This window comes from Suncus etruscus, chromosome 9 (genome assembly GCF_024139225.1).
Source record: "Suncus etruscus isolate mSunEtr1 chromosome 9, mSunEtr1.pri.cur, whole genome shotgun sequence".
NCBI lineage: Eukaryota > Metazoa > Chordata > Mammalia > Eulipotyphla > Soricidae > Suncus > Suncus etruscus.
The window spans coordinates 64,413,961-64,437,803 of record NC_064856.1 but is presented as its reverse complement, the minus strand read 5'-3'; the positions used below and the strand labels follow the sequence as shown (position 1 = coordinate 64,437,803).

At 41.6% G+C, this 23,843-nt stretch overlaps 1 protein-coding gene and 1 non-coding gene across 2 annotated transcripts in view; one reads left to right on the top strand and one right to left on the bottom strand.

Annotated features, from left to right (window-relative positions):
* The first annotated feature begins 15,049 nt into the window (after positions 1-15,049).
* The window catches only part of RRAS2 (RAS related 2), a 92,633-nt gene continuing 83,839 nt past the window's right edge, over positions 15,050-23,843 (top strand). Inside the window, exon 1 of the mRNA XM_049781090.1 lies at positions 15,050-15,210. Coding sequence (XP_049637047.1) covers positions 15,103-15,210 — 108 coding nt within the window. The 5' untranslated portion in view covers positions 15,050-15,102. The remainder of the gene's footprint in view (positions 15,211-23,843) is intronic.
* Positions 19,725-19,865, bottom strand: LOC126019592 (U4 spliceosomal RNA). The gene has a single exon (XR_007499231.1). It is a non-coding gene; the product is annotated as a U4 spliceosomal RNA (small nuclear RNA).

Genomic DNA, 23,843 nt, shown 5'->3' with positions numbered 1-23,843 from the left:
GTCCCCCCAAGCCAGGGGCGATTTCTGAGCACATAGCCAGGAGTAACCCCTGAGCGTCAAACGGGTGTGGCCCAAAAACCAAAAAAAAGAAAAAAAAAAGAAAAAGAAAGAGAAAGAAAGAAAGAGAGAGAGAGAGAGAGAGAGAGAGAGAGAGAGAGAAAGAAAGAAAGAAAGAAAGAAAGAAAGAAAGAAAGAAAGAAAGAAAGAAAGAAAGAAAGAAAGAAAGAAAGAAAGAAAGAAAGAAAGAAAGAAGAAAGAAAGAAAGAAAGAAAGAAAGAAAGAAAGAAAGAAAGAAAGAAAGAAAGAAAGAAAGAAAGAAAGAAAGAAAGAAAGAAAGAAAAAGAAGCCAAAAAGTGGCCAAAAAGTGAGTAACAAATATTTCACAGTAGTATTGAAAGTACAGGGTGACAATGAATCAGGGCCATTCCCACCACCAAAGTTGTCCTCCCTTCCCCCTTTTCCCAGCATGTGTCCCATATCTCCCTTCTTTGCCCACCCCCACCCCCGTGCTAGTGTAACTGTTCTCCACTGTTTATAGCTTGTTATATACAGGGTTTTGATTCTGTTGTTGACTTTGGGTTCAGTGTTTAGTTCTGATCATTTTTTAATTTCACTCAATGTTCAAATGGCTATTTGGTCCTGGTACCATTCATTTTTATTTTCTCCCTCAATTCATGAAGCAGAACAAGATAATTCAAGTTGTGTGATTCTGCTGGAAGAGGACAAAAACAAAACAAAACAAAAACCTAACAACAACAACAAACTCCAACAGTTAAAAAAAAGAAGACAGTAACTATCAAAAAAAAAAAAAAAAGAGCACCCAGCAGCAAAACAAAAACAAAAAAACTGCAAGAGTGGAAAAGAAAGAAAAGAAAAGAAAGAAGAAAAAAGAGAAAAAGTTAAAAAAAAAAAAACCGAACAGCCAAAAGGAGTGCTGGTATGGTAAGGTTTTGTGCCCCTTCCTTTTTTGCATAGGCACAGTAAATATTGGAAAAGTAAGAGATTCAGAGTTTCTCCGCCCTTGAAGTATACTGTCATGGGAACAACTACTGGCTCCATACTCACTCATTTACACACCCAAGGTCTTTTTATGGTGCCTGAGAACTTTCCACTCAGATGTGGGTAATGATGTCCCATCTCTGTAGCTAGAGATTTTGTTATTTGCATAGGTTATAGGGTGAAGGCTAGGAGAGAGTTTTTATTTATGGTTCTAGGAGTTCTGTTCCATCACTGTTGTTGTAATCAGTCTTCTGTAATAAATGGTCTTGGTTTTTGCTCAAATCCTAGGCTGAAGTCTAGGATAGAGTCTTCATTATGGGTCTAGAAGTTCTGCTTAGTCCCCATTGTCAAAGTTGGACCTCTTTAATTAGAGATCTTGATTTTTGTACCAGTCCTAGAGTAGGGTTTTTCTTATTGGCCCCAGGATAAGTTCTGCCCAGTCATGGGTGTCAAAGTCAGTCTTCTGTAGTTAGTGCTCTTGGTTTTTGCACAGATCACAGGGCAAATTGTCTTCTGATTTCATCTTACCGTTAGGTGATGTGATAGGACAACCTGCTCTTAGATCAAGTTGTTGTTGTTTCCTCGTTGTCTGAACGTCATATCAGAGCTGGCACAAGTTGCTACCAAAGCAGGGTTAGGGATTTCCCAGGGGAGTTTGGTTCCTTGTGTTGTTGTAGGGAACTATATCAGGTCTACGTCTGGGATCTGGGGATCGGGGTTGGATGAACACTGTCTAATTTCATGGAGCCTGAGTTGTTGAATTGTGTCCACATGATACATGTTCAGGGTGGGAGGTGCCCCAGTATTATGAGTATGAGTTCTTATCCCTAGAAGATAAGATATTGTTTCTGTGCATAAGGTTCCCCCCCCTTTTTTTTTACTGTGCTTATACAAAAGCGTGTTGTGTCATTTTATATTGCAACAGTCTACACAATATCTGTGCTCTGGTTTTGACCTGAGCTTTTATCCCAGGCAAGACTTTTTTTTTCTCTCAGGTTTATTTCCAAGTAGAATCAAATCAGGTGAGGTTAAAGAAAAAAATATATAATAGAAGAAATAAATAAAACTGAATTTAAAAATAAATTTAAAAAAAGTAATCAAAGGGAAAAAAGAAGTGATGGAGGAGACTACCTTTATGTTTGGGAATAAATGCCTTAAGAGGCATTATTATAGAGATATTAAACATGTTACAAAGGCAAAATAGGCATCCCAAATTTAGTCTTTTGAGAAACTCTTGTGGGGGATGAAACCCAAGGCACGTTTTCATCTCACACTATGGTCTTTTTTGTTGTTGTTGTTGTTGTTGTTGTTTTGTTTTTGAGTCACACCCTGCAGCGCTCAGGGATTACTCCTGGCTCTATGCTCAGAAATCACTCCTGGCAGGCTCGGGGGACCATATGGGATGCCGGGATTCGAACCACTGTCCTACTGCAAGCAAGGCAAACACCCTACCTCCATGCTATCTTTCCGACCCCTCACACCATGGTCTTGTTTAGTTTGAGACATGATTTGCAGTATTAAGGGATCAGGTAGTGTCCTTGAGCTGGGGGTCTTTCTGAAGCTGATTCCAGTACCATGCAACAGTCCACATTTAGAGGGGGGTGAGAAGGGTCACATAGCATGAGTCAGTGGGTGTGTTGATTGTAGTTGCTTGCTGGGGCACAAGATGTGGACTGAGAGGGTGTCTTTTTGTTTTGGTAGCTGGTTGGTGGTTTGTTGGGGCAGGAAGTCGGTTTCGGTGCCTAATGAGTTAAGAACTGAGGGTAAAGAGGGTTAAATAAGGAGGAATAACGGATCAGGATTGGGGAATGAGAGGATAGAAGGATTTCTGAAGGGGGGAGAGATATTATATAAGAGGGGCTATATATACTATAGACATGGATTGTTTACAGTTTAGATTTGGCGATCAGAGAGAAGACAACTGTATACAAATTCATGTCTACATATAGATAGCCTTTAGATGTCTATCCAACTATTATCCTCCGGGTCTTGGACATTCCGTTACCTTTCCTAGGAACAATCTAAAATTATGAGCATAGTGGAATCATGGTTAACAAAGCACAGTTGTCGCATGGGCATAGTGCGCCCTCGCGTTTTCGGAAATAAACACTGATGCACAAGGATCCCCCTGCAAGAGGTTCCTCGCACAGCCCCATTTATAGCCATGGAAGGGGCTGGTTTCCCTTCCCTCAACCCAGCTGCCCAACCTTGCCCTGAAGGCCTGGTCTGGCTTGGGGGTCCCAAATCCCTGCACTTGGGTTTAGTACAGGGGTCCTGTCTGCCAGCTCCCCTGCTCAGAGACCCCACAGTTACCAGTTGCAAGAGGAACCGTGAACTTCTGGTATCTGGGTTCTGCTGAGCCAGTCGCCAGCCTAGCCAGGGTTATATGCATTGGGGAGGGTCTGACTGCCTTTCCCCCAGCCCCCCCCCCCCGAGACCCAACTGCCTGGCCTTGCCTTGAAGGCCTGCTCTGGTTTGGGGGTCCCATATCCCTGCACTCGGGTTCAGTACAGGGGTCCTGTCTGCCAGGACAGCCTTTTTTTAAAACTGTTTTTTGCACCCAGCATTTTCATCCCCATTCATATATACCAGAAATATAAAAACAAGAACTCAGGTGCTTACATATGAATACTCACAGTATTATTCAGTTATCAAAATATGGGAACAATCCATATGTACATCAACATACAACATATGGCATCTCCATATAATAGAATACTCTTAAGCAATAAAAATAGTGAAATGAATTGATGCTGCTTCAGGGAGGGTCCTACCTAGGTATGTTATGCTAAATAAGATAAGTCAAACAACAGAAGGTATATTCTATGATTCAACATAATTGCTATTCCTAAAATAGGAAAACTCACAGACTTTTCTACTGAGAGTAGAGATGATCAGTGACTGGGAGTATGAGAGAAAAGATTATTTTTAGAAGCAGAAAGATTAATATATACAAAATATTCACCTGTGTTCTCACTACCTAAGATAAATGAATATTCTGTTTATTAACAATGCTTGCATAATGATTACATATCAAAGTTTTGAAGCTCAGACTTTCTGGATTCAAATATATGCCTGCTGTTTTCTAGCTATGTGATATTACTATATTTCAGATTTTTAAAAATAAAACAACAAATGACAACAATTATAACTTAAGTAGAACCCACATTTAATGATTGATCTGAATTTGAACTGGATTGTGCATTTTAACTGATTAATGCATTTCCAGGATCATGGAATATGCTAGTAAGCAGCATATAAATGATAACATTTTTTGTTTTGTTTTGTTTTTTGGGTCACACCCGGTAGCGCTCAGGAGTTACTCCTGGCTCTACACTTAGAAATCGCTCCCAGCAGGCTCGGGGTACCTTATGGGATGCCGGGATTTAAACCACTGACCTTCTGCATGCGAGGCAAATGCCTTACCTCCATGCTATCTCTCTAGCCCCGAATGGTAACTATATATATATATATATATATATATATATATATATATATTATATTGGTCCTTGAGTCACACTCAGCTGCGCTCAAGGGTTACTCCTGGCTCTATGCTCAGAAATCACCCCTGGCAGGCACGGGGGACCATATGGGATGCCGGGATTCGAACCAACGTCCTTCTGCCTGGAAGGCTGAAGCCTTACCTCCAAGCTCTCTCTCTGGCCCCTATAAACAAAATTTTTTTCTTTTTCCTGTCTTTCTTTCTTTCTTTCTTTCTTTTTTTTTTTTTGTTTTTGGGCCACACCCTGTGACGCTCAGGGGTTACTCCTGGTTATGCGCTCAGAAGTTGCCCCTGGCTTCTTGGGGGACCATATGGGACACCGGGGGATCGAACCGCGGTCCGTCCTAGGCTAGCGCAGGCAAGGCAGGCACCTTACCTCCAGCGCCACCACCTGGCCCCTCTTTTCTTTCTTTCTTTCTTTCTTTCTTTCTTTCTTTCTTTCTTTCTTTCTTTCTTTCTTTCTTTCTTTCTTTCTTTCTTTCTTTCTTTCTTTCTTTCTTTCTTACTTTCTTTCTTCTTTCTTTCTTTCTTTCTTTTTCTTTTCTTTCTTTCTTATCTTTTCTTTCTTTTCTTTCTTTCTTTCTTTTTGGTTTTTGGGCCACACCCATTTGATGCTCAGGGGTTATTCCTTGCTATGCACTCAGAAATCGCTCCTGGCTTGGGGGGACCATATGGGACGCCAGGGGATCGAACCGCGGTCCTTCCTTGGCTAGCGCTTGCAAGGCAGACACCTTACCTCTAGCGCCACCTTCCCGGCCCCTCTTTCTTTCTTTCTTTCTTTCTTTCTTTCTTCTTTTTTCTCTTTCTTTCTTCTTTCTTTCTTTCTTTTCTTTCTTTCTTTCTTTCTTTCTTTCTCTTTCTTTCTTTCTTTCTTTCTTTTCTTTCTTCTTTCTTTCTTTCTTCTTTCTTTCTTTCTTCTTTCTTTCTTTCCTTTTTCTTTCTTTCTTTCTTTCTTTCTTTCTTTCCTTTCTTTCTTCTTTCTCTTTCTTTCTTTTCTTTCTTTCTTTTCTATCTTTCTTTCTCTCTTTCTTTTCTTTCTTTCTTTCTTTCTTTCTTTCTTTCTTTCTCCTTTATTCTTTTCTTTCTTCCTTTTCTATCTTTCTTTCTCTCTTTCTTTTCTTTCTTTCTTCCTTTTCTATCTTTCTTTCTGACTTCCCTTTTTTTTCTTTCTTGTTTCTTTCTTTGTAATTTTCTTTCTTTCTTTCCTTCTTTCTTTCTTTCTTTCTTTCTTACTTCCCCTTTTCTTTCTTTCTTCTTTCTTTCTTTCTTTCTTCTCTCTTCTCTTCTTTCTTTTTCTTTCTTTCTTTCTTTCTTTTTCTCTCTTTCTCTCATTCTTTCTTTATTTCTTTCTTTCTTTCTTTCTTTTATTTCTTTTTTTCTTTCTTTCTTTCTTTCTTTCTTTCTTTCTTTTCTTTCTTTCTTTCTTTCTTTCTTTCTTTCTTTCTTTCTTTCTTTCTTTCTTTCTTTCTTTCTTTCTTTCTTTCTTTCTTTCTTTCTTTCTCTCTCTCTCTCTCTCTCTCTCCCTCCCTCCCTCCCACCCTCCCACCTTCCTTCTTTCCTTCCTTCCTTCCTTCCTTCCTTCCTTCCTTCCTTCCTTCCTTCCTTCCTTCCTTCCTTCCTTCCTTCCTTCCTTCCTTCCTTCCTTCCTCCCTCCCCCCCTCTCTCTTTTAATTTTGGACTGGAAGTGCTCAGGTTTACTCCTGGTTCTGAGCCCAGAAATTCCTGGTAGTGCTCAGGTAACCATATAGAATGCCAGGATTGAGACCAGGTCAGCATGGCAAGATCCTACCATCCCTTCAGTCTCAGGCACTACTCTTGTACTTCACCATTGGTAGGGTGAGACCAGAAAAGTACTTACCAGAAAAGAACTCAAGAAAACTTTTCTGCTCTAAGGCTCTGGTCTCAGGTGATCAGCTACTAAGCTGTGGATTTCTCTTGCTCAAGGCTGTGTGTGCATATGCTTGAGCAGGTGTTTCAGTTTCTATTCTTAACAGCATGATTTTTTAACAAGGCAAAGATTTGTGTATCTGTCTCAGCTCAGATACTTGCAGCTTCTATGGGAGACTTCGTTCTCCACCACCAGTCATTCATTCACATTAGGAGTGCCCCAGGGGCTGGAGAAATAGCACGGAGGTGGGGTGTTTGCCTTGCATGCAGAAGAATGGTGGTTATAATCCTGGCATCCCATATGGCCCCCCAAGCCTGCCAGGAGCGATTTCTGAGCGTAGAGCCAGGAGGAATCCCTGAGAGCTGCCATGTATGACCCAAAAATTAAAAAAAAAAAAAAAGGAGTGCCCCATTAGGATATAAGTGGAGGATGCCTTCCATCATCATAGAAAGGAATCAAATGCTTTTTTTTTTTTTTTTTGGTTTTTGGGCCACACCCGGTGACGCTCAGGGGTTACTCCTGGCTATGCGCTCAGAGGTCACTCCTGGCTTGGGGGACCATATGGGACGCCGGGGGATCGAACCGCGGTCCGTCCTAGGCTAGCGCAGGCAAGGCAGGCACCTTACCTCCAGCGCCACCGCCCGGCCCCTCAAATGCTTTCTGATGTGTGTGTTGTGTGTTGTTGTTGTTGTTGCTTGTGGTGGTAGTGTTGACAATGGGTGAGGGGAATGCTCTTCCAATCACCAGGCCTAGTTCTATCAGATCTGCTAGATCTGCTATAGATTAGGACAGGGTGTTATTTGTTTGTTTCTGGGCCACACTCGGAGGAAACTCCTGGCAGGCTCCGGACCTTATGGGATGCCAGAGATTAAAACTGTCTGCCACGTGCAAGGCAAATGCACTACCCACTCTTCCTCCCTCCCTCCTTCCCTCCCTCTTTCCCTCCTTCCCTTCCTTCCTCCCTTCCTTCCTTTTTCCTTCATTCCTCTCTCCTTCCCTCCCTCCCTCCCTCTCTCCCTCCCGCCTTCCCTATTTCCTACTCTGCGTCCTGAATTTGCTCCTGGCAGGCTCAGGGGACCATATAGGGTGCCGGCAATCAAACCTGGGTCTGTCGCATGCAAGGCAAACACCCTGCTGGTTTAGTATCTAATTCTCCAGACACCCATTTCTTGGTTTCTTGGCTTTACCACCCCCTCTCATTTTTCTCTCCCAGATTTCCTTCCTGAGATAATCCAAGGATGCTAGCTGAGCAAGAGTGAGTTTGAAGAGCTACTGAGGAACCAACATTTTAGATGAGCAAATCATTGTTTATTCTGAAATAAAAAGTGAACATGAATTGATCAACTCTCCTCTAAGAGTTCTCTTGTGGAGGTGTCTGATAGATAATTACTTTTGTTATTTAAATAAACACATTTATGTCAGGGTGTGTAATTTCTGAGATTCTTATTTAGTAAGGCTCAGGTGGAGGCCAAGCTTTTCATTATTCTGTTTTTCAGTGCCAGATTTGAATCCAGGGAGTCACACATGCAGGGTTAGGGCTCTGATTATATATGACTACTGAGCTATATAGGCCCAAGGTTCTTCATTTTTAAACATTACCAGTAATTTAGGTGTGCATCCCAGACTGAGGACATTAGCATCTATGACAGGATTTGTACCAAGTCCACAAATGCCAGGCTGATAAGATCACATGTGTGCTGTGTGATTCTAAGTGTTGGCCAGCTCACAATATGAAGCTTACCACAAAGAGTGGTGAGCACAGTTAGAGAAATAACTATACTAACAACTATCATGACAATGATAGTGAGTGAGAGAAATAGAATGGGGGCATTGGTGGTGGGAAGACTGCACTGGAGAAGGGGGATGCACTTTAAAAAAAATTATTTTTTTTATTTTGATCATAGTGGCTTACATATCTTTCACATTAGTATTTTAGGTACATATTAACATTGAATCAGGGGAATACCCTCCACCAAATTTGTCCTCCCCCCTTCCCCATTCCCTTTCTGCAACCATATCCCCCACCATCACCCCACCCCCACCGGGCTGCTAGAGTAGGTGGTCCCCTCTTTGTCTAGCTTACTATCAGTGATCATACATCTGTTTGGTTCTGGTGCCCTCCCTTGTTTCTCCCTCTATTTGAGAGGCTAAGCTAGATAAATCGAGTTATGTGGTTTTGTTTGAGGGAAAGAAAAGCAATAGAATGGGGTAAAGAATAAGAAAAAAAATTAAAAAATTAAAATATGCTGAAAATGGGTGGAGTCCTTTTAGTGGCTATCAACCTCAGTTTGAGAGAGGACATGAAAAAGGTAATTGAAATACTATAACATATACAAAAATAAATGTCAAATTAAATATCCAGTGAGCCCTACAGCAATAAAGAGAAGCACCACACAATAGTCTCGGTTCTGAAATCAAATCATGCCAGAGTGCAAAAAGAAAGAAAAAGATAAGATAAAATAATTAAAATAAAAGGAAGACATCAACTTCAATATCTACACCAAAATAAGGACGTCAAGAAACAATCAATCAATCAATAAATATATATGTGAAAAATGATTATTTTGTGCTTTTTTTCCTTTTTTTTTCTTTTCCCCCCTGCATAGGCACAGTAACTATTGGGGATATTATAGAAGGAATTCCCTTGGCCTAGGAGATACAGGGTTTCTCCATCCCTAAAGTATACTGTCATGAGATTAACTATAGACTCCTTGCATGATCATTTATTCTTCCCTCAGTGCTTTTGTGGTGTATGGAAGACTTCTGTTTCATCATGGATTGTAAAATCAGACCTCTGTATCTAGAGATCTTGGTGACTGTGCAGCTCAAGGAATGGAGCTTATGATGAAGACTTTCTTTGTGGTTCTAGAAGTTCTGCTTCTTCAGTGTCGTTTTAATTCATCTTCTGTAGTTGGTGTTCTTGGTCATTATGTTGCTCCTAGGATGGAGCCTGGGATAGAGTCTTTCGTTATGTTTCTGGAAGACCCGTTCACTTGCAGTTGTCTCAGTTAGACCTCTGGAACTGGAGCTTTTGTTTGTTGAACAGATTGGAGACCAAAAGCTAGGTTAGAGCTTTTTGTTGTTGTTGTTGTTGGTCCCGGGAATCTAATTTTTGTTCCTTAAGATTTTTTCTCTTCTTCAATTTTATATAAATTGAACCAATTCCATATGATCATTTGTGTCTATTTCACTTAGAAGGTTTTTAAATTTCATCCATGTTGTAACATATATTTGTACGTCCTCCATTTTTATTTTCAAATAATATTCTTTTTGGAACTGAGGAATAGCTCAAAGACTGGAGCATATGCTTCGCTTATTGGAGCTCTTGGTTGGATCCCTGGCACAGCAAGAGCTCTTGAACATGATCAACTGCAAACAACAACAACAACAAATCCCTTAAAAATAATATTCAACTTTAGGATGATAATTACATTTGTTTGTATATTTTCATGAGCAAGTTTTTTTTTCTAAACACCTTTGCTTTTGTTGTAGGTGTCATGTGGTGCTGGGGGGGGGGGGGTCAAACAGAAACTCAGGGAATTGCATATAATAGGTATGGTCTCTACTATTTGAGGCCCCAATCCTGGACATAAGTTTACAGTGGAATTTTGGGTTGTATAGTAATTATATTTACTGTTGGAAGAAATACTAGACTATTTTCTAAAGCATCATTTTACATTTCTACCAAGAAGTATGGGGATTATATTTTTCCACATCTTTGCCAACATTAAACTTTTTTTTTTTTTTTTTTTTTTAGGTCACATCAGGCAGCACTCAGGGGTTACTCCTGGCTCTACGCTCAGAAATCACTTCTGGCAGGCTCAGGGGACCATATGAGATGCCGGATTCGAACCACCGTCCTTCTGCATGCAAGGCAAACGCCCTACCTCCATGCTATCTCTCCACCCCGTTATCTCCTACTTTTGATTGTTCCAATTGAATTTGTCCTTTATTGGTCTCATTTGGTCAATTCTTTTTGTTTGTTTGTTTGTTTTTGGTCCACACCTGGTGATGCTCAGGGGTTACTCCTGGCTATGCACTCATAAATTGCTCCTGATTTGGGGGACCATATGGGATGCCAGGGGATTGAAACAAGCTCTGTCCTAGTTTAATGCGTACAAGGCAAACACCCTACCTCTTATGCTACCGCTCCGACCCCATGATTTGGTCTAAACACTGCTGTAGCAGGTGATGATCTTAGGTAAATATGGGTAAACTACTACATCTGGGGATAGGTGTTAGTTGTCATCAGAGGAGAAATTTGAAGATAGTATTTGACAGCGTTTGAACCCAGGAGACAGACAGCACATGTTTTGTATGAGTTAGGTTTACTCATTGTGTTTCAGTGTTGGAGTTGTCTAGACTTTAGGAAGTTTAGTGTCATGGAGTAATATATTATTGAAATAGGTTTTACTGAAAGTAAATTTCTCCTCCAGAAATCCCAGAATACATATAGTCTCTCAGAGTCAATTTATTATCATATCTTCTTTTTTGTCAAATTAAGTTTTCTTGATTTCTGTTTCTTCTTTTTCTCCTTTTCTTCCTCCTCCTCCATTTTCCCTTTCCTTCCTCCTCTTCCTCCTCTTTCTGTCTTTGAGCTATGCTTGATGATGCTCAGGGCTTATTCCTGGCTATGTGCTCCTGGAAGTACTCAGAGAACTATAAAAGGTGCCAGAGATTGATCCTTAGGTGAGTTGCATGCAAGAAAATGTCTTTTGTTTTTTTTCTTCTCCTTGTCCCCTTTATCTACCATTCCCTGTTCAGTCCACTTTGGTTAATCTTTGTCTCTGGTGTAAGATAGTGATGCAATTTGATTCCTTTTTCCCTTTTTTTGTGGGGGGGGGGAAGCCTATACGCGGTGCTGCTCAGGGGTTACTCCTGGCTATCTACCTCCTGGCAGGCACGGGGGAACATATGGGATGCTGGGATTCAAACCAACCACCTTGGGTCCTGGATCGGCTGCTTGCAAGGCAAACTCCGCTGTGCTATCTCTCTAGCCCCCTTTTTTCCTTTTTTAATTTTTATTTAAACACTGTGATTACAAGGTTGTTTATACTACAGTCATTTTTCCACAGATAAAGTTGTTCATGATTGAGTTATAGTCATACAACATACAACAACCTTCACCAGTGTGCATTTTCCACCACCATTGTCAATAGTTGCCTTCTCACTCTCCATGATGCCCTCTTCCTTTCCACCTAACCTCCCCTGCCTGCTTCTGGGGAAGGTATTTCACTCCCTTCTCTCCATCTCATTTTTTTTTTTTTTTGACACTGTGGTCTGCACAAATGTTAATGCTATTCAAAGACAATAGAGGTGAGGATTAGGAGGACCAATCCATGGAAGCTTGCCACAAAGGGTGGAGAGTGCAGTTAGAGTAGAGAAGGGTCTACTGTGAAAGTGATATGCACGATACTTCTTCATTAGCAAGGTAAATGTCTTACCCACTGTGCTATTTTTCTCATCCCAGATTTTCATATCTTTTTGATTTTTTTTTTTTTTTTTGGTTTTTGGGTCATACCCTGCGGTGCTCAGGGGTTACTCCTGGCTGTCTGCTCAGAAATAGCTCCTGGCAGGCACGGGGGACCATATGGGACACCGGGATTTGAACCACCTTTGGTTGTGGATCAGCTGCTTGCAAGGCAAACACTGCTGTGCTATCTCTCCGGGTCCCTGACTTTTGTTTTGACCCACCAAAATTGAATTGAATCCAAAGACTTACACTTGCAAGACAAATGCCCTAGCACTGACTCAGCTCTTCAATTTGTCCATATTTTTTTTGAAAGGAAAGATTTCTTGCATTGTAAAATGAAGAGAAGGTGTGCTAAGACACTTTGATTACCTTCTTGGTCCTGAGGATTATAGGAAATTTCAGGGTTAGGTAGACATTGCGAGTTATTTGATGACAGCATAATTGGCTTTTTATAAAATTAAAATCCACTATTGAACTTTTTCTGAGTACTACTGCAATAGTCTATACACTCCTCTTCATTGTAGCTTAAAGAAGCTATTTCCAAAAAAAAAAAAAAAAAAGAAGCTATTTCCTATTATACTGATAAAAGTTTTGAGAACTTGATATAATACCTGACTTTAGACAGGTAGACTGTATCCTGTATGATAGTGGAAAAATGGTGTAAGACACATCATTCATTCAACAAACACAATTGGAATATGAACGATATATTTAAATGAAGAAATTGTATTAATGCTAAACTTACTGAAGTTGATAACAATATAAGTTATGATATATTATTCAAAAATATATTATTCATATTATTATGCAATAATGCTGAGGCCTTTACAGAGAAAGGACGATAATAATGTATGTAAATTATGCTTAGATGATGAAAATCAAATATATGGGTTATGTGAATATAGAAACATGTTTATCAATATATTACACATATGAAAGGGGAGAATGACAAAGCCATGTGGGATAAAACGCCCACAGTCATTGAATTTGGGTAAAGCTGTATGGATTTTTTTGATACACTGAAAATGTTTTTGAATAAAAAGATTTAAAAAGTACAACCAGCTTATTTTATTTTGCTCCTAACTGTGACTGGGCTGGAAATTTGAAGTCTTTCTTGCAGTTGCAGTTAAACACCAGTAGGGGCAGTAGTCATCTGAAGGTTTGGATGGAGCAGGCGGTCAAGATGTCTCACATGACTGGTATTATGGCATTTGAGGTTCGCTGGCAGCTCACCTGGACTTTTGACTGGCAGGCCTACACGTGGCATCTCTGCTGTGACAATATGAGGAGATGGTTTGCCAAAGGTTTTATTTTGTCTCTCTAAGAGTGAGAATTCCAGGAGTATGGGTAGAAGCTACGTGACCTCTTTTCAGGTAGTTTTGGAAGTTAGATGCATTTTTTTCTACTGCATTCCTCTAGTTCTAAGAGAGCAGGGCTTAGTCCTGGATGTTCTTGTGAAGGGAGCATATGCAGTGCTAGGAATCAAACTGAGGACCTGTAAGGCAAGGGCCTTACCTTACCCCAATACTATCTCTCTGGCCATCCATTGTTATTTTTAGAAAAGAAAAAGCTGAGGCAATACAGGTCAACTTCGCAACATCATCTCCTTAATGGAAGACCAACTAGGGTTTGAATACACAAAGTGTGGCTTCAAATTTCATGGGCTAAACTACTACCCTAAGTTGCTTCTACATTGGATTTCCCTTAACTGCTATAGTTGGATCAAATGTACATGATCACCGGCTTGCGAATGTATTCAAAATCTTAAGACATGATTCTTTACTTCCTTTGCTGGCTTTTTGCACAGGCAGGCTTCTTTTTCCCTGTAGTCTTTTTTCTTCCGGTGATTCATCTGTCTATATGATTTATATCCTTCAGGTCTTTCCAGAAACTTTCCCTAACCACTTTTACACTAGGGTGAATTCTTTTCCTAGGGGCACACATGTAGTAGTCATCGTCTAATTTAAGATTATGATTTATAATTTGTCTGCTTTTCTAGTTGTCTGCCTTATAACTTTCTTAGGTTCTCTGAGAGCAGGGACATCATTTATAAGAAAAAAAAAAGGATCAAATATACCACAGTCTGTGGTCTATTATGGGTAAATAGGCGCAGTTACATTAACTTCTCACACTGACACTTTTCATATCCAATGACCAGATATTCCTCACACACATACCCCCAGCTGCCAAGACACACTACTGACAGCGGACCCCCCCCCAAAAAAATCTGTCATCTTCACGCCTCTCCACACACTCTCAGTCACTGCGACTTATTCTCATGCTGTCTGTGCCACATTCCTCGCCACCACAAGGCCCATCCACACACAAACACTAAGACACATTTCTTATTCTCAATCACTGTCACAGAGTTGGAAATACATATATATATATATATATATATATATATTTTTTTTTTTTTTTCTTTCCCCTTCACACAATCACGGTCCACCATCTGCCCTTGCAAAGCAGGAATATTTTACTCTCCCGTTTCTTCCACACTCTGCCTAGTTCCTCCACACCCTCCCTGACAACCCCCTGACACAGATCCATTTATATCGGAGGGGGGGAGCACCCCATCTCCTGTCTCCTTGGCCAAACACTCCCACTTGACACCCCGGCGGCGGCTCTGCTTCACACACTCCCACGCGCCCACACAAGGCAACTAACTCATCCAAGGCAGCGCCGAGAGGGGTGCGGCCCGTCCGTCCGTCAGTCAGTCAGTCAGTCAGTCAGTCATTCATTCACTAGTTGGGAGGGGAAGGGTCTGAGCCAGAGAGGAGGGGTCAGAGAAATCAATCTCGGAGGCGTCCAGGCCAGCGCGGCCACGCCCCCTCACGCCCTCCAGCCACGCCCCTCATGCATATGCATCACCTCCACCGAGCAGCCCGGCCCCCAGACGGCCATTTGTAGCGGCGCTCGGCAGGCAGGCAGGCGGGCGGGCGCAGAGGAGGAAGACGTGGAGAGAGTGGGGAGCGTCGCGCGACCCCCCGCCCCCAGCCCCCTGCAGGGCCGCTCACCCCGTGGCTCCGAGCTCAGAGCCGGGGGCAGGACAGGACCTGCTGCTGCCGTTGAGAGCGCCCGACGCCCCGAGCCCAGGCGGCCCGGGACCCCCACGGCAGCCCTCCGGCCTCTGGCTCTCGGAACCCCGCGCACACGCGTCCCCGCAGCAGCCGGGCCTCAGGGCGGCTCTCGGCGTGGCCGGGCTGGGCTGGGCTGGGCTCGGCCGGCGTCGGTGTCCTCATGGCCGCGGCCGCTTGGCGGGACGGCTCCGGCCAGGAGAAGTACCGGCTGGTGGTGGTCGGCGGGGGCGGCGTGGGCAAGTCGGCGCTCACCATCCAGTTCATCCAGGTGCCCGGGGCCGGGGGAGGGAGCCGGGGCTTGGGACTGGCTACCTGCCGCGCGGCTTGGCGGCTTGCAGGCTTTGCAAAAAGGCCGTGGCGCGCGCTCTCGGCGTCCCCGGGAGTCGGCCGGGCGGGCGGGCGGCCGGGCTTCCGAGGAATGTGGCCTGGAGGGCGGGCGGAGCTGGCAGGCAGGCGGGCAGGGCAGCGGTGGGAAGCGCAGATTCTTCTCCCTACCTGATCGCGACGGCCGGCGGCGCCCGATTGTCGCTCCTCCGGGCTTCACTCTCTGCCCACCCGGCCCGGGGTTGCTTGCTTGCTGCACGCAGCCATCCCGCAGCACCCACCGGTGTTAATCCAGCACTTTGACTCGCCCCCGTCCTGGCTCCTGCTCTCCCGGGTTGTTTTGGGTTTTTTGTTTGTTTGTTTGTTTTTTGGCCCACGCTGACCCTGAGCTATTCGCTTCCAACTGTGTGTTTTGCTCTTTGTGCTTTTAAGGGTTGTCCCTAGGTAAGCATGTCCGGGTGGGATTGTATATTGAATGCCTTCCCCCCCCCCCCCGGGAAATTTGTGGCTTCGAGGAAGTTAAAGCATGTTCTCCTGGAGGCTTCATGAAGCCCATTTCCTAAGGAGTTCCTTGCCCCGATGAAGTTTTGGGATGGGCCAGGCTCAGGGAATGACCGTCCAGCCTTCTGTCTACCTTGTTCCAACTACTACTATTCCCTTCTCCCCTCCTAAGCATTGCTGACGTTGGAAAGTCAGGGGTTATCAATAAAAGAAAAGGGAGGTGGAATTCTTTATTCTTAGGGTTTTTTTCCTTTCTCTTTCTTGGTAAGAGGTTCAATCATATATATTTTTTTAATTGTTCTTTTGAGGGCAATTTAAAACAAAAAAAAGAGAACCTCCCCAGAAAGAGATTTCTTTCTCTTTGTCAACCTAATAGGTGTGGCATATTCTGGAGGAGAACGAAGCTATACCCCCCCCCAGTTACAAACTGGTATCAGGTATTAGTGTTATCAGGAGGACTTTTCAAAGGCTTGGGTGAAGAAATAGTTATTTCTGCTTTCAGTTCGATTTGGGATACTTGAACGGGCTTATTTCATTTCACTAGGTGTTGAGAGTGACGTTAAAACGGAGTAATGTAAGGTAAATAGGGTAGCAATAATAGCTGTGCTGTTATTTAAAAGGGTTTAAAAATTGCTGTGAAATCCTTTATATCCAGGAAGAGATGTTTATCTAAGGAGCATTTACTATATATGCTCATTAGTGGGTTAAAAAATCACACTAAGAGGTGAGATCGATCTAAGTTTAGTAAGCGGCAGAAGTAGGGATGCTGTCATGCTGCTATTTCCTTGGGGAAGGAGGAGGAGGAGGAGGAGGAGGAGGGAGGGAGGGAGGGAGAGAGAGAGAGAGAGAGAGAGAGAGAGAGAGAGAGAGAGAGAGAGAGAGAGAGAGAGAGAGAGAGAGAGAGAGAGAGAGACTTGGTAACTGATAGCAAAGCAAAACAGTTTATAACTATTTCTTTGGGGACTTGGTTAGATGGGGTCTGTAGGGGAAGGGGAATGAAAGAATAATGCTGGCTTCTAGGCAATACACAGTTCTACCTGAAAGGTTTAAACTACTACTGCTATTCATTTAGTTTATTTTCTAGGGGGGGTGGGTGGGTAGCATGGTGGATAGAGACCATCTAAATATTTACAAATTTGAAAGTTGATTAAGACAATAGACTGATTTAAAAATTTTTTTGGAATCTTATTAGAAATCATTAAGAGAATGATAATTGCTTTCTTCCTAAGAACTTTCTGGAATTCATTTGTTAAAGAAAGATCTCCTTTGTGAATAGCACTGTATGTACCTAGATGCTCTAGATAGAAAAGAAAGGATTGTGTGCATGAGAAAAACATGTATTCAAACATGGAAAGAAGAGTGAGCTTTGAGTCATACAGACGAGAACACCTGTCATTTGTTAGCTGTGAACTTTGCCAGAGTACTGAGTGAGCTTCACTGTGCCTCAGTTTTTGATTTTTAGGGGAATGGGTTGATCACACATTTTTACGGGAATGTACTTAGGAGTTCAGTTAATGATGCCTGTTGTAAGTTCCGTGCCACATTTAATGCAAGGGAAATTGACTCTCAGGGAAAGTTAGTTTGGGGAGGATTGATGCAAGTTGTAGGCTTGATATCAGAAATGGTTCTTTCTTGGTGACTGTAGGGGAGATTGAAGAGAGGAAGTCAACAAAGATGGATTGGGATAGCTAGATAGGCCAGTGACAGGGAGAAACATACACTCTGACTTTAAGTAGATTTTCTAGAGAGTCAAGAGCCATTGGGATGGAGTCTTAGTTTTGACACTTGCTGCATGTGTAATCTTAGGAAAATCACCTAACCTCTTGGTACCTTAGTTTTTCCCCCTATGTAAAGTAGGGAGCTAACATAGTACCACATACTGTCGCTGTGAAAATTAAATAAATTATTCTTATGTCAGGGCTTAGATGAACTTCTATAGCATGGTAAAGATAAAAACACTTTTACTGTTACTGTATTAATCTTTGTGGTGTGAAAGTGACTATTTATCATCTATATTTAACAGAGCTCCCATTTATTGCTTGACTCTGGGGAAATTAAAACACATTCCACTGTGATTGTCTAGCAGTAGTTATTGGAGGGAGAGGAGATAGCAGAAACAATCATTTTAAGTTCTCTTTATAAGAGATCAGAATGTCACAAGTTGGTTTTATTTGTTATTTCAGCCTCTGAACTATGATACTGTTTTTACACTTTTCTTTATATATTTCTATTATCTAATCTTTAAAAATAATAAATTACAACTGGAGATGCTTTTCTTTTAACCTCTGACTGACATGTTGTTTTTCATGTTTATGAAGGGTGCAAAATCAGTAAGTTAAGCACGGATTATTTATTGAGATATCTTTCTTTTAGCTGGCTTCAAGTCTCAACTGAGGTTGTAATGTCAGTCTTTTGTTTTGTTTTGTTTTTGTGTCACACCCAGCAGTGGCACTTGGGTTACTCTGGCTCTGTGCTTAGAAATCGATCCTGGCAGGCTGGGGGACCAAATGGGATGCTGGGGATTGAACCTGGGTCTGTCCCGGTTTGGCTGCCATTCAAGGCAAACATCCTAATGCTGTGCTATTTCTCTGGCCCCTAATGTCAGTCTTTTGAAGGCTGGAGTTCTTTTTATAATAAAGTGGAGTGAACACATCTCTATTACTTTCTAGATTTGCAAAATCTAGGCTCTTTTTTGATGGTGGTAGAATAGGAAGAACACACCAGGTGGTGCTCAGGGGTTATTTCTGACTCGGCTCAGAAGTCACTCCTCGTAGGTTTAGGAAGACCATATGGAATGCCATATTGATTGAACTTGGGTCAGTGTATGTAAGGAAAGTGTACATGTATTACTATCTCTCTGGCCTAATAGAGGTTCTATTTTATTTATTTATCTAGCTGTTTGTCTTTGGTCATATTTCTTAGGTTTTGTAGCCCTCAGATTTCTTGTGTGAAAAGGGGACCCAAAACTTTTGGGTCAAGGAAACTAAGATATACAAATAATTTAGTAAAATTTTACAGGTAAATGTTACCTAGTATATGTTATTTATTGAAAAAATATTTTTTGGTATTTGGGCCACCCAGCATCATATAGAAGTTATTCCTTATTCTGCACTGGGGAATTAATCCTGACATGTTGGGAGGGTGGTGATCATATGGGATGCTGGGGATCTAACCCAGATCACTGAACCCAGATCTGTGCAAGGCAAATAGTATCTGCTGTACTATCTCCACTATAGTATCTCTCCAGCCCCTACTTGTTATTTTTAAACCTTGTTTCTCCCAATGAAATTTGTCATTCATTTTTTGATACATAATCAATATATGATTTTAAAATTTCCACTAGTTAGCCTCTACCTCCCCCATTCCCAAACTCACTCACTCTCTCACTCTCCTCTCCTCTCTCTCTCTATCTCTCTCTCCCCCCCTCCCTCTCTCCCTCTCTCTCCCCCCTCTCTCACTCTCACTCTTTTTTCACTCTCACTCATACTCCATCATCTTATCTCCTTCTCTTTTTTCAAGTCTGTTTTGTACTTAGGTCTGGTGAATATTGATTACTTTGGCCTGGTGAATGTTGAGTAGTGTATACTTTTTTTATTTTTATTAAATGATTGATTTTAGGAAGTAATGGGGTTTTGGTTTAGTTGTGTATCTCTCAACTCTGGAAAAGACCCTAAATGTTTCAAGAATTAAAAACAGGATTCTCACAACTTTTATTCATTTAGCATTTTTTTGGGGGGGCGGGGTCACACCCAGCAACGCTCAAGAGTTATCCTGACTCTACACTCAGAAATCGCTCCTGGCAGGCGCGGGGGACCATATGGGATGCCGGGATTCGAACCACCGTCCTTCTGCATGCAAGGCAAATGCCTTACCTCCATGCTATCTCTCTGGCCCCTCATTTAGCATCTTAGATTTTTATTTAGCTATTGTCAGATTTCTTTATTTATTTTTTTTCAGTCTTCGTAGAGACTGTCAAAAATTGCCAATGCTGACCGTATTTCAAGTCGTCACAGCGGGGTATTGGGAAAAGTTTTCAATTAGCAATAATCGCGCCTCGGATAAACCTCATTGGCTACGATACTGCCACTGCGCAAAGATTATTGTCAGATTTCTTATGTATTCAGTGGCAGTCTTACTGTATAACCTATTAGTCAGGACCTGACTCAAACATTGCTTTTTTTACCTTGATTTTATCTTGCTGAATGCTTCCTCCACCTCTCCTGGGACAGAATACTAGAAGAGGTTTCAAGATTTTGTATTTGTGGTCATAGTTAATTGATTCAGTGTGAGGGTTGTCATGAGTTTAGATTCCTGAATTGCTGGTTTATTGCTACTTGTGGAAGATTACTACTCTCTTACCATTACAAATAGAAATCAATAAAGGTGTTTCCTGTCTTTGAATGTGAAACTATACTGTAGAGTTCTCTGTAGAATGCAAATCATTATTTTGTTTTCTGGGTAACTTACAACTGCATTCTTAGCATCCAAAATAAGATACTTTTCCCAATGGTGGTACAGACTAGAGATTTTCTCCTTTTGTTAAACATTGATTTCACTGCTAATCTCTAGCTTCAAATGGAAGGCACTCTAAACTAGGATTTCTTAAAATGCAGTTTTAATGTGTGTGTGTGTGTGTGTGTGTGATTGTGAGAGAGACAGAGAGGGAGAAACAGATGGAGAAAGGGAGGGAGGGAGAAAGAGTGAAAGAGAGAATTAATGTGAACACAATCACATATATGAATGCACAGATTTTAGTGCTGTAGTATGTACTATTGTGGTGAAGATTTCTGCTTTCTCTTGATTAAATATCACTAACAAGCAATGACATCAGTTGAGTACCTACTGGGATAGTATTTTACATTCAGCTGTGTTGCTGAAGTGAAAGGCTGTTGGATTAGGAATGCAAATTGTAGCTTTAAAGGTAGGGTAAGAGAAGGGCTGGAGAGATAGTACAGTGGGTAGTAGGGAGCTTGCCTTACCAGAGGGCAACCTGGGTTTGATTCTTGGTATCAAATGTGGTCCCCTGAGAACCACCAGGTATATATATTTGAGTGCAAAGCAAGAGTAACCCCAGAGCATCTCCAGGTATGTCCCCCTCCCCCCAAAAAAAAGCAGGGTAGGAGAAAAACAGCTGAGCTCCTCAATAATGACTGCTGATACTTCCCAGGGCATCTGGCTTCAGGCTGATTGATACCTCTTCAGCATTCTCAGGAAGGGTGGGGGGCTGATTCTCACCACCACAGCCCAGCACTACACCTAGACCTTCTGACAGAAATGGCCCAGTTCCACAACTTAACCTTATCAAACTGCCAAGCGACCAAATTTGTTTCAGATTTATGGATCTTGGACTGTGCAGCCACTTGCGCAGTCAAATGTTGACACCACAGAATTTTATAGTAGTGTCAGCTTAGTAGTATCAGGAAATGTGATGAGGAAGTCACATAGAAATCTACCAAGCTCAGTAAGCCTTAACCAGGGGTCTCAAACTCGCGGCCCATGGGCCATTTGTGGCCCTCCATACAACATTTTGTGGCCCGCGGCCGCCCTTCAAATATCGCAGTATTCCCGATTATTCGCTTACTGAATAATCACAATAAAAATCGCATTAGTAAGAAAAAAAATCGCATTAAACATTCGCATACCCCGAGCAGTTCCGTTGGGGGTATGCAAATGTTTAATGCAATTTTTTGTGATTTTTTTCTTACTAATGCGATTTTTTATTGCAAATATTCTGTAAGCAAAATCCCTTATGCGGCCCTGCCTCACTCCGACTTTACCTCCTGCGGCCCCCAGGTAAATTGAGTTTGAGACCCCTGGCCTATACAATAATACTGAAGGCTTATCAGCTAACATCAATTATAGCCCGGTAAATCCTTATAGACACTTAACTTTAGTAACATCATTATTTCAAATGGACCCTTGTTGGTCTAATTTCATTTGGCTTCTAGTTGTAACAAAGAATGTGAAGTAAATCTGTGCCTGCAAGGGAGTAGTAGGCTATGGTGGTGATGGGAAATTCGGGACATTGAAAAGAAGGTCACACTGGTGGTGGGATTGGTGTTTGAACATTTAATGCCTGAAACAACCCTTTTATAGCAAATTGGCAAATTATGGCGTTATAATAAACAATTTTTTCAAAAGTAGGGTGGGTATAGAGAAGACCTACTAGAAGTATTTTTAGTTTCTTAAATCTTTTTTACATTAATTAAAATTTATCTCATTAAATTTTTTAGATTAAAAATTTACCTTATAAAATTGAAACTGATTTTTGTTACACCATGCAACTAACTTTTTTAAACAGGGCATTGTTTCTCATTATATTCCAGGAAGACCACAGGTGAAAATAGTGTACATGGGGGCCATGGCACAAGATGAGAGACTAACTGGTACCACGGGGGGAAGTGGGGAGCTCACAGGAAGGAAACAAAGTTGAGAAACCCTGCTTTAGGATATTTGTCCTGTTGTGTCCCTTTTACTGAAAAAATGGTAATGAGTAAAATACTTGGCCTGTAGACAGTGTGGAGTTAGCAGTCATTGAATTTTCTTTAAAGGCTTTGATCTTGAATTACTTCGGGTAGAGTCACGGAGTCTGTGTTTGAGATCTAAACTTAAAGTAATGTCCTTGGAAGTCCTTTGATTGATTTATTTTTCACAAAGCAAAACGTATCACAAGTTTTTACTAAAAAGATTCCTCTATTAACGTTTTCTGTGGTTCTAAAAGAAACAAAGAAATGGAAGTCTAAATTTGTACTACAGTAGACATAATTAGATTTAGCCCCTCAAGCCATGTAAATTATATTTTCTAGTGTTCCATAAAAGCTACATGATATTTTAAAAGTAAAAACAGGTTTTTATTTAGAAATTCTGGGGGAGGGGATTTGAAAGAGTGTAATGCACTCGAGAGAGTGAGATTTCTCCAAAGGCCAAAAGAGCTCCAATACAGAACTGAGCATTGAAGTATGAAAGTATACATCTCAAGAGGGGAGATGCAGGCCACATATATGATGTGCAGCAGGTGCATTGATAGCCATGTGATTTTTACTGACTACATAGTACCGAATTATAGTTTAAAATTTTTAAAATTACAGATTTTTTAGTTGATTATTGCTAACAGATTTATCTTTTTTTTTTTTTTTTTTTTTTGGTTTTTGGGTCTTACCCGGCAGTGCTCAGGGGTTACTCCTGGCTCCATGCTCAGAAATTGCTCCTGGCAGGCACGGGGGACCATATGGGATGCCGGGATTTGAGCCGATGACCTTCTGCATGAAAGGTTTACCTCCATGCTATCTCTCCGGCCCCTAACAGACTTATCTTAACATCTTACATGGTGGTATTTTTTCATAGGAGAAAACTTTGATTCAATTTAGAAATATGAATATACACGTCAAAATAACATTGGATATTGTTTCTTGTTTACAACTTTACCCAGATTTTCCAAATGCTAACGTTTTGCCTTACTTATGCATTGCTTTCCTCATATTACACACACACACCCTCTTTTTCCTGACTCAATGTGCAATGTGCACACGCAGGGTAAAGTCTACATACATACACACATGCACACTTTTTTCCCCGACTCAGTTGAGTATTACACTACAGCTAGTGATAACATAGCAGGTAGGACATTTACTTGCATGTGGCTGGTCTGGGTTCAATCTCTGGCATTTCATATGATCCCTTGAGCCTACCAGAGATGATTATTGAGTGTTGCTGGGTATGGCTCAAAAAGCCAAACCCCCCCCACCCAAGTCTCCTTGTAAAGTTCACAAAACCAAGGACATTTGCTTCTATAAATAGTATATAATTCAGATACTAACATGAGATGTTATGCAGAATTTTTTCAGATTTTGCCATTGTGATATCTTCTGATAGTAGTGCTCTTGGTAGCAAAAGGAAATCTCAGATTACCCAATCATTAATCTTTTCACTTTTGTTTTGTTTTGTTTTTGAGTCACACTATGCGGTGCTGAGGAGTTACTCCTGGTTCTGTGCTCAGAAGTTGCTTATGGCAGACTCAAAGGACCATATGGGAAGCTGGAATTCAAACTGGCGTTCATCCTGTGTTGGCCACATGCC